Below are 11,510 nucleotides of genomic sequence, written 5' to 3' on the forward strand. Positions count from 1 at the left end.
ACCCTTCTTTGTTGATGATACAATTTCATTGAGATTACCTTGTTCAAAACTAAAATCATAGATTCAAGATATTTGTCTTTATCTACTTTATTGTCAAATAAGGATAAAGAAAGACACATGAACCTAATTGTGGATTTTGGATTCGTTTCAAAATTCATGGAGGACAACTGAATGCAAAAAAGATCATATTATTTTCGTGTAAAAAATATAAAAACTCAATTGAATCAGAATATATATATATATATATATATATATATATAAAATAAAAATTACTAATTAAGATTTTTATATATATATAAAATAAAAATTACTAATTAAGATTTTTATTGGACTAACGTGTGATTACTTTCATTGAAGTTAATTTCAAATTTCACATTTATTTTATTTAATAAATATTAAAATTTAAATAAGTCAAAAATAAATAGGGTCAAAATAAATAAAGACCCAAATATAATTAAATCTTATTTTTAATTTTGTTAATAATTAATGTGATGTTATTTAAATAGTTCAGGTGATTGATGGAGAAAGATGGATTGACTAATTTTTTGTTTTTTTAAATTATAAATTAAAATATAAACTAATTTTTTGTACTGTGGTATTTTTAAAATATAAATATGTAATGATAACTTAAGTTATTAATGCTTATAATTTAGAATTTTATTATTAACTATAATAAAACAATTTAGTAAAAAAAAGTAATAATTATTTTAAGTTATCATCTAGACATTAATTAATTAATTAAAACTTTAAAAAAATCTATAAATGGACCTGTTAATTTGTCGATGAAATAAGATTTTTAGTTTCGTTTATTACAGGTTCCATACCTTATTTTGGCGAACCAATAACGGTGGATCCACTTGTTTTACTACCTGTAGAAAAGTGTTTTTTACGAATCTAAAATTTCAAAGATTAATTTAACAAATTTGTATGACATCATATTAGGAATAGGCTATTTGTGAACCAACTTTCATGAAGTATTTTATCTTATAAAATAAATTTATTTTATTTATGTTTTAAAATGGATAAAGTTAAAAATGATTTAACTAATAAAATTTGATTTAACATGATCCTCTCGAAATTTAAGAGGTGGCCTTTGTTTGGTCAGTATAACTTTTTTTTTGTCTTCTTTGAGTTGTTTTTATTTTTTTTCAAATAAATTTTAATTCTTTCTTACTTGTTGAAACTTTTAGTGATTTAATATCAAATTTTCACTAGCCTCAAACGAGTCCAAAGTTATTCTACACTTTCCTTCTTAAAGAATCTCATAAGACATCGAACTCCCAAAATTCTCTAACAAAAAAATTCTGAACTATTTTCCAAAGATTCAATGGTTCTTGTTGACCATCCGAGTGATAATCCTTTTATTTAAGAGTGATAAGCTAAGCTAAGAAAAGACTTAGTTCCTACTGCTTAATGTATGTTAGAATCACACAACAAAATAATCATGTTTGAACAAAATCAAGAAAATGTTAATCGATTTCTTAATAAAATTTATGCTTCTATTTTAAAATTTGACTTACCAGTAACTATGATTACTTTAATATAATAGCAGATAAATAAAGAGAATAGGACAAGAGAAGGTCAGATCAAAATATTGTTTATCTAGTTGTTAATTTATTTTACAAGAGAGATTAACCAAATACTAAAATAAACTGAATATTATAATCACAGTAAAAAAATTTAAGAAAGAAAGCACCTTTTTTAAAGCTACAAGAGATGAAAGTGTTTCAAAGTCTTTCACATTCAAAATTAGGTTTAATTGTTTCGGTATGTCCATTTTTTCGTTCAGAATCTCAAATAGGTCGCCTACTTATTCTGTATCTCAATTGGGTCCTTATTTTTGAAAACTTAAAACAAATAGAGGCTTACCGTCAAATTGGAAAAACGCCATTTAAGAGACCCTTACGTGGTATGCTGACAGTATTTTCGCCTAAGCTAAACCTTCTCGCCTAGGCGAGATATGCACGAGAACATTTTTGCTTAAGCTAAAACTAAGTTTATAGGTGTGAGGTAATTTGGTGTATTGTCCAGCTAAAAAGAAGTCCACCGACGGCGACGCAAAGAAGAAGAACGTGATGGGAGCGTCTCCGACAGCGATGTCAAACACGACGCTGACGATGTCTTTGGTTGCATCGCAACGACGCAGGGGTTGGTGTTGGCCTTGCTCCTTGGTTCTTGGGTACCCTCCTTTTCTTTTACAATAACGTCTATACATCAATTGGGTCACAGTTGCCACGTAATAAAAAATTATATAGGTCACAACAGCCACATCATTACGCCGTTAGCTTTTTAACGCCATAAGAAAAAAAATCAACTCTAACTGTTTTTACAAAATATGGGACAACTTTGAACTTTTTTAAAATTTAGGATAACTTTGAACAAACGTTCTTATTCGAAGGACTAAAATATGTATTAAACCTTTTAAAATTATAAAAAGAATATTTTTTTTCCTTATTTATTTTTGTGTTGGTTCGATCTTGTTTGTTATGACACCCATTTTCAATTTTTTTTCTTCAAAAAATATAAAAAAGTTAAATAAACAATTTCAAAAAAAAAATTATTGTGGTGCCCACTCACATTATGTACACTCATTTTTAAATAATTCAAATAAATACTAAAAATAATTATAAAATTCTTAGAAATTAAAATTTGGAAAGAAATACGTTTAGAAAATAAGAAAAAGAAAGTTTTCTTTTTTACATTTTAAAAGGTGGAGATAAGCGTGATATCCTTCTTTTTTTTTCAAAATGATTAAATAATGTTTTAAATATATGAGTACTATGTAAAAGAAATACCAAAAAATACAAAATCTTTGAAAACTAAAAAACATCAACATTTTTAAACAAATAATCTTTTTATAAAACTACCTAATCTTGATTTTTTTAGAGAATACCTAGGAGCAATGTCAATCTTTATTGTTCTTTTATAGTTAGTATTTTTTACCGGTTATAACAAATGATGACTCCAAACTTGTATTTTAGAGAAAATAGTTTTCTTTTTAAATGAGATTATGTTGTTACATACTAAAACTAAACTTAAGATATTACAACATATTACAAACTAAACTTAAGATATTCAACATATTACAAAAGAAATTTAGATCTTTTAATTTACTTTTTACTTCTATTTCATTTTTGTACTTATCATCATCAAAATTAACTTTATTGAAGCAAAAAGTCCAAAAACTTTTTTTTGTCAACAATGTAAACCTTCCTATAACCTAAAAGTAAACCTCGTCCTAACATAAAAATATAGCTAGTATCCTATAATAGAACCTAATATAATCTTATCATGTTTTTACAATTCACTCAACTTTTCCATTGAATATTTAATATTGATGGTAAGAAGTGAGAAAATTTTATTAACATATCCACTATAACTCATGAAATTAAAATGTAACATCTATACAATTATATAATTATTTATTTAAATTATTGAACACAAAACCTAAAGGAGAAAATTTTTTCAATGACGGTCTAAATCATATATATAATAAGATATCAAGCGGTGAAAAATTGAGGGAAAATTGTCAAACACATTAGACCATGACATTGATGTACAACTTTTGTACAATGCATTCACCTTTTCACATGAAGATGATATTTGTAGATATATAAAGTATTTATGTGTAAATTGTTAGACTTTGACGAGAAATGTTAAACATATCTTTCTAAAAGATGTTTGTATGTAGTCTACTTTGTATCATTGATGTATATTTGATCTAAAATAGAATAGTTTGATCTTTTTATGCGTATAATTATATTTTATATTAACTAAATTGTTAAAAAGTTAATTCTTCTAGTGAAAATGTTTTGTTTTGTTTAAAAAAGTAAAATTATAGGTTCAATAATCACATCTATAATAAATAAATCTATCTATCTATATATCTATATCTATATATATATATATATATATATATATATATATAATTTTGGTATATTATGGTAAATTTTAAGTAATAAATATAATTAATATTTATTTAAAATTATCATAAATATTAAGTGACGTTTAATTAATAATTAATTTTTAATTTAAAAAAGATCACAAATAGTAAGTGACATTTTATTAATAAATCACGTTTAATTTAAAATTTATTAAAAACTTTTAAATTACATTTAATTATCAATAGTTTTTACTTAAAAAACTTATCGTAAATCGCAAATGACATTTAGTCAATAAATAATACTTAAGTAATCTTCGGTGACTTTCAATTAACGAATAATACTATAATTAAAAGGTTATTACATTAAATTAAATAGAGACGGAAAGAGTAAAGTTATTTGAATATGAAATGTGAACCAATGAATGTCAAAAATAACTTATTATTTTATTTATTATATCAATTAAGAAACATATTATACATTAATGTGGGAGTGATGATTTTTCTCTCCAATTACCTTCTGAACATACATAGCCCCATTGCATTAAACAACCTCTGCATGAGCCAAACTCTCATATTATATATAAAGAAGCAGCTTTAGAGAAATAGCTACAAAGACAAAGATACTCTAAACTTTGAATTAGCGAGAATTTCAACAATTTGCGTTGCAATGGAGAGAAAAACCCTAGGAATTATGTTCTTTTTCCTTCTCGTCTTAACTGCTGGTAAGTATATATATATATTATGGTATAATTATAAGGTTTAATCATTGGATATATTTTTGGTGATTTATCTTAAATAATAATAATAATATTAATATCGTGTTAATAAATCAGATGTATGTGTGGAGAGAGCAGAGGCAGATTGTTATACACCAAGTGCACATTTCAAAGGAGCGTGCTTTCAGAGTGACAACTGCAATATGCAGTGTGCGAGTGAAGGTCATCCCGGCGGCGAATGTCAAGGCATCATCCCTCGCCGGTGCATGTGCATTTGTGATTAGCTTAATTCCATCATTAATCATCTTTCATTAATAAATGTGTCAGATGAAATACACATATATACTTTTCATTTCATAATTAATGGAATACATTTTCACTATTAATCATTTCTCTCTCTTTCTCACATGTTAACTGTTACTACTAATTTCATCATATATTATTACCGAATATCAATTAAATTGTTGGATTGAATCTTTAGTCTAAGGAAATAATATAATTATATTTAAAAATTAAATATTAATTTCTATCACTTTATAACAAAGATTAAAGAATGCTAGTCAATCTAACAATACTCTTTTTCTTTATATAACATAGATTTCCTTTATTTATAACATCTTGTATATAAATAAATCAATGGATTTTTTATTTTTGTTTTTTTTTAATTTTATCTCTTATATAATTTTTTAAATTAAAATAATTACTTTATCAAGTTTACTCTTTAAATAATCGTTTCTTTAAATTTAATCACTTTTTATTTGATACTTTTTCTAAAATTCAACTATGTTGGGTCAGATTAAATTGTCTTGGCTTTATTTATTCTATAATTTTCAAGGTCCGACCTTTTAAGTTATCAAGTCAGCGTGTTAAACTACATATTTTTTACAATTTTGGTTCGACAATCAAAATCAATAGCTTATTGCTTTGCATATCGTGACAGTATATTAAAGTCGTTTAGTCGAGGTATCAAAACAAAAATTTTGCGTCAACCAATTAAAAATTCTACTTTTAACCTTTTTGTATATTTAATGAAACATAATATATAAAAATAATAAAATCATAATTAAATATTAAAGATTTAACGTAATACTTAATACATAATGAATTAAATAATAAAAATATATACTAATTTACTAAATTTCTCGTCAACTCCAAAATTTCCAAGTTTTAACATTATTATTTTTTCATTAATTTTAAGTTTTCCAATTTTTCGTATATTATATATATATATATATATATATATATATATATATATATATATATATATATATATGTATATATAACTAATTAAAGAATTGAAATTTAATTTAAGATTATCTTTATAACTGGGTGAATTTCTCTTATTTTTCGGTGAATTGGTGATTAAGCTTATCCAAATAGAGAGATTTGCATTGGGTATAATTTTGTGATTTATTGTAAAATTTATTTCATCTTTAGCCTAGTTTAAACTCATTGGGTTGTGTGTTTAGATTTATTTTAACAATGGTAGAAAATAAGGGACAAAAGAAAAAAAAGTAGAACAAAAGAAAGATATGGAAAAGGGAAAGAGAAGAAAAATAAAGAAACAATAGAAGATAGCTCAAGACCTACTAAATACTAAAAGCTAAGTAAAAAAAAAAAAGTAAGAGAGAATTAAAAAATTAGAGTGAAAAAAGTCAACAAGCTAATTATTAAAAATAATATTTTTATAAAATTGTTATCTTTTTGTTTACAAAGTTTAGAATTCAATAATTTAACCCATATAGAGATGAAAAATCTTTAAAAAATAATTAATTATTAGAGAATTTGTATGTTCCATCGCTTGGACAATTAAAATGAAATTTGGTCTCTAATAGAGTTACTGAGCCAATATTGGAATGACGTGTTATGATGTTTTACGTGAACACCTTTACACCGGTATTGGAAGAGGAAAAACCTACTAATTGGATCATACTTATTACAATAGACCTATAAGAAGGACATGTTAATACGAGAAAAATGAAAACCCCTTTCAGCTAACAAAAGTCTTGTGCATATCAACATTGAATATCCTTAGAGATCGTGTGTTTCTTAGACTTTCACTTTACAATGGTATTGGAAGGAGGTATCAAATTAGGAAAGTTGACACTTAAGTTCTTTGGACCCATCAAATATTTTTTTCTTACATGGTCAAATAAATTGTTGTGAGCACTTTAAGTTTTATACTTTAAAGGTATTCGTTCTTTTTTTGGAGTACTCGTCTTTTTTTCTTTTTTCGAAGTAGTAATTCTTTATATCAAGTAAAAGTTATGTAGGCAGACAAGTCAATCAAATACACCAACAAATAACAAATGTTTTAATTAATGAACTTAATTAACATAACTAGTACAATGTGTTATTTATATTAGGGTCCTTCCACCATCCCAAGTGTTTTTGCACTTCCTCACTATTTTTTTTATTCCAAAAATACTCTACACCTCCCAACTATTTTCTTTTATTCCAAAAATACCCTACACCTCCCCACTATATTCAACAATCTTTCTCTTTCTCTCTCCACATTAATGAAGCATTTACATTGCTCAAATTTAAACTTGTGATATATTGCAAAATTTTATTTACACTTTCCTTTAAATAAGTTTGATTCAATCTTATTTTCACTGTTTAATATATATATTTTTCTTCAAATTACTTAATAAATGATAAAATTTTGTTCTAAATTTCTAGAAAAATGTTTATATATATATATGTGTGTGTGTGTGTTTTTTTTACATTTAATATCTATAATTTTTAACATTAGATTATGTTTTAACTTACCGACATATTTGACTCAAATAACTTGAATAAAGTATTTAATTTATTAGATAAATAATATATAAATATTATTAAATACTTAAAATATAAAATAAAAGTTATTTGTTAAAAATTTAGAATTTATTTAGTTCTTTCGTCATTATAAAGTTAGTATATAATAATAATAATATATTATTTACTATTAATATTATTATGTTTATTATTTTGTATTTGCATCTAACTTTTAAGTTTATAAAATGAAAGTGGTAGAAGCACTAATATTGAAGTTTCCTCTGAATTTTATATTTTGCAATATATCAAGTTTAAATCTAAGCCATATGAATGCTCCATTAATGCAGAAAGAGAAAGAGAAAGATGGTTGAGAATGGTGGGGAGGTGTAAGGTGTTTTTGGAATAAAAGAAAATAGTGAGGAGGTGTAGAGTATTTTTGGAATAAAAGAAAATAGTAGAGAGGTACAGAAGCACATGGGGTGGTGGAGGGAGCAACACCCTTTATATTATTGTTTATGGATTCTTACCTAAATGAGTCTGGACCACATGATCCAATTACTTGTTAATCTCAAGAGTTATTTCTAAGTTCCGACTAATGACAGTTATTTCCAAGTTCGAGGATAACTTGTTCATATAGAATACATTTTTAATGTAACACATTTGGAATATATAGTTGACCCTTAGCATATTCTAAGCCAAATGTTATTCGAGTCAGGGAAAATTTCAAGTTAAACTAATTAATATTGTTGATTATCATGTGAAACAACTATGGTAGAAATACCGGTATGTTAAAGTATTTTCGGATATCAAAAGTAATGATTATATATCTAGGAGATAGAAGAAAAAAAAATACATTAATCCTATCCTCATCTTTTTTTCTTATAAGAAAATTTTGAAGGACAAAAATTTTGTTATTATTAGTGATAATGTGTGAAGATGAACCAAGGCCCATTCTTTTCTTCTTGTTTCTTTCCCTTTGAATTTTGTTACTGTCTTTCTTCCAAAGAGTTTCTACTTGCATGTTATTTTCTTACTCCGTCCAATGGATTATAACATTTTTGTGTGTATGTTTATTTCACTTGTGTTAATTTCGAATATTGATATTTCATATGAAAAATATCTTAAAATTCAATGATGATATAAATTATTTAGATTAAGACATTGGTGAGAAATTTAGGGAGAGTTCTTCCATATATTAAAACATGACATCTATGCACAATTTTCTGCATTGAATTCACCTTTTGACCTATGAAGATGATGTTTGTAAAATGCTTAGAATGTGTCAAGTATTAGATTCTGAAAGAACATGTTTTATTTAAAGCAAAAGTCCATCACCCTATAGTTTTTATAAGTGCTTAAATACAAAAAATATTAAAATATAAAAAAAAAGTGTCTGATAGATGTACATATCATGAGTGCAAATGCTTCATTTGACAAACAATTAAACACCATGCAAATCTGTCCACTTCATTCAATAAGTGATTGATGATGATAATATGACAAGTACAAATAAATACTAAGAGAACATAAAGAATATTCTTAGGACGAAATTTTGTGACGTAAGAAATGTCTTCACCATCTATCACCAAAGAGATTTGTGTGAATATTTCTTATAAATCAAGCTAAAGTTGGATTTCCACCAACTATATCGACACACGCATATCTCTTGCTTAGCTATATGCATAGTACATATATTTATATCACCCTTTTAAATAAAAAGCTATACAACAAAGGAGATAAAAATTATTGCCTATCAAGAAAGTTGAGTAAAAAAGAAAATATCAATCAATGATGCATGAAGTGTATTTAATGTTTCTCCACTATCAAAGCTTGATAGATAAAAGAAGAAAACATTCAAGATGAGTTCAAAGTTACTCAACAACCAAAAAAAGGATTGTAACAACTACTTCTGTTCTTCATGAACCTATTTAATGCACTCCTTGAAGAAGATAACAAGAATAATTATTGTTTACAAATGCTGAAGTCAAATTTTTTGTACACCCTAAAAGTTTGGTAAAAATATTGTTGTGCTGAAACTGTCAAATGTCTCTAATTTTTTATTCCAAAATTTTACCATTTATGGTGAAGCACATTGGGCAAAAGTTATAAGAATATTAATAATGATTAGTTTCGAGAATAATTGACTTGGTCAGTAATTTGTATTCTTTCATGGTCCTTTGATCTCTAATTGTCTCATCCTAATCATGACATTTGGCAAAATCAGAAGGTACTAAATAACATTTAATTGCACAATTTTACTTTCATCATTCAGGCTCGTCGTCTAAATGACCATAAAGTTCTTTCCAGTAGTAAGAAGCTTCTTCTGGTGTCCGAAAAGTCCAGATGTGTGACTTTGACTTTGATTTCTCTTGAGTTTCCAGAATTTCCTGCACCCAGGAGTTATAATGTGTTACCCAAAGGAAAAAGCCAGATAAACTGTCATGGCAGAACAATTAAACCAATCATTATTAAAAAAATTACAACTAAAATTCTTGTTTATTTCAAGGTGCTTTGTTGTTCATCATTCATTCAAGTGCAAATCGCCATCGATTAGAAAAACAATAGTAACAATGAAGACAAACCGTTTTCTTTGATGATAAATCAGACAGAGTTGGTAGCGCAGGTTCCTTAACCCTGTACTCGCAAAAGTGAAATAGCATACAACCAAATTTCAAATGCACATGTACAGAAGTACCAAACCATAAGAATTCAGACTCCTCTTAAGTCTTAATCTCACTACAACAAAGAACATTAGGCCTATTCAAGACTATGCTTAGCCCTGATATTTGCACAGCACTGTTCTACATCATTTTTCCAGCACAAAAAAAAGGTGGCTGTGCCTAACAAGTTGGAGAAGTTCAATTAAAAAGCAATGCACCCTTAATATTGGTAAATGAGATTGTAAGCGTTGATGACCTAAGTTTCTAACTCGACAAAAATCACGTTAAGTCCTTTCTAACTACATTTTTATACTGTCATTAAGCACTTTAGGGAGCATTGTGTTTAGCTGCTTACAATCTCGTGAACACATAATGTGGTGGTTTAGTCATAACATTATAGGACAAGAATACTACAGAATAATATGATATATGATCCGTGTATGTTTCAAATTGAAATTGAAATGCATTATATCTTAACTCTCTGAATTTAAGGTTAGGTATAACGTTACATGCTCATTTTAAAAGGAGTTTATCTTCCTTTCTTTTTCACTTACATTCAACTAAACTTAGAGGATAAATTCTCAAAAACCATCCACCCTCTTCAAAAGCCCATAACACAGCCAAAAAGACCGTCGAAGATCAGATTCACAAGTGGATGAAGCACGACAGAAAAAAAAAAAAGGACATCAATCTAACACCTAAAGAGTTTCTCAGAATATAAACACAATTGGAAAAAATCAAATAATGAGGAAGAAGTAGGGGGCAACCTGGACTTCAGATGAGGGTTTGGTCTTGAGCATTAAGCAATCAACCATGGCTTTCCATTGGCGGGAACAATTGTCAAGAACGCCAAGCCTGTAATACTGCTGCATTTGATGAACCGGCGCTGCAAACATCAAAGACACAAACTTTACGACAAATTGGACGACCCAATTGAAAAAGACATGAAGATTTATTTAGGTTTTGGGGAAAATAGGTATTACAGTAGCAGAACCAGAGCGCGTCGAAGTTAGCAGTGCACGATACTTTGCGATTAGGAGTGGAGCTTGAAGCTTCCTTCTCCTCCGAGGACGTCATTGCCCCCAACCCAATTATTTCTCCGAAGGAAGATCCTCTATTGCAGCTGCGTTTCCCCCATTATTAAAAACCCTTATATTCTAAAATTACTCTAAAAATCAAGGGCAACAATGTAATAGCCTCCCATTTTTTATTGAGATAAAATTAAATTATTTTAATCTTTTTTATATGTTATATATCAAGGTTAAAATTAATATACTTTTTTTAATAATATGTAGTTGTACAATTTATTTATTTATTTATTTTTATCTTGTTTTAATTTTATCTAAGATGTTTAAAATTAGCATTGAACGAATTTTAAAGTAATTAGTCGGAGAGAAAAAGAATAGAGAAAAGTTGAAGTTTACAAAAATAAATAAAAAGTGAGGAGGGCAAGCAAACTAATTTTAACGATAGAAAATAAAACAAAATCAT

The 11,510-nt window shown here is 26.8% G+C and overlaps 1 protein-coding gene and 1 long non-coding RNA gene across 2 annotated transcripts; one reads left to right on the forward strand and one right to left on the reverse strand.

Moving 5' to 3' along the window:
• Positions 1 to 4,472: 4,472 nt before the first annotated feature.
• Positions 4,473 to 4,985, forward strand: LOC148205753 (uncharacterized). Its single transcript, XR_015786898.1, has 2 exons — positions 4,473 to 4,605; positions 4,717 to 4,985. It is a non-coding gene; the product is annotated as an uncharacterized LOC148205753 (long non-coding RNA).
• A 4,477-nt stretch (positions 4,986 to 9,462) lies between these two features.
• LOC124837622 (uncharacterized) lies at positions 9,463 to 11,163 on the reverse strand. Its single transcript, XM_047313045.2, has 3 exons — positions 11,003 to 11,163; positions 10,787 to 10,905; positions 9,463 to 9,746 (listed from the first exon to the last, which is right to left on the reverse strand). Exons 1-3 carry the CDS (start codon positions 11,094 to 11,096, stop codon positions 9,624 to 9,626), a joined length of 336 nt encoding a protein of 111 aa, XP_047169001.1. The 5' UTR covers positions 11,097 to 11,163; the 3' UTR covers positions 9,463 to 9,623.
• Between the last annotated feature and the right edge of the window lie 347 nt (positions 11,164 to 11,510).

Source organism: Vigna umbellata, chromosome 1, assembly GCF_029865625.1.
Source record: "Vigna umbellata cultivar VRB3 chromosome 1, Vumbellata_1.0, whole genome shotgun sequence".
In the NCBI taxonomy this organism is placed as follows: Eukaryota; Viridiplantae; Streptophyta; class Magnoliopsida; order Fabales; family Fabaceae; genus Vigna; species Vigna umbellata.

Excerpts from the sequence above, each read along its gene's own strand:
- LOC124837622 (XM_047313045.2), bottom strand. The coding sequence starts at position 11,096 with ATGACGTCCTCGGAGGAGAAGGAAGCTTCAAGCTCCACTCCTAATCGC. Across the intron at positions 10,906-11,002 it reads CGCGCTCTGGTTCTGCTACT|CGCCGGTTCATCAAATGCAG; the intron begins GTAATACCTATT and ends TGATGTTTGCAG. Across the intron at positions 9,747-10,786 it reads AACCCTCATCTGAAGTCCAG|GAAATTCTGGAAACTCAAGA; the intron begins GTTGCCCCCTAC and ends TCCTGGGTGCAG.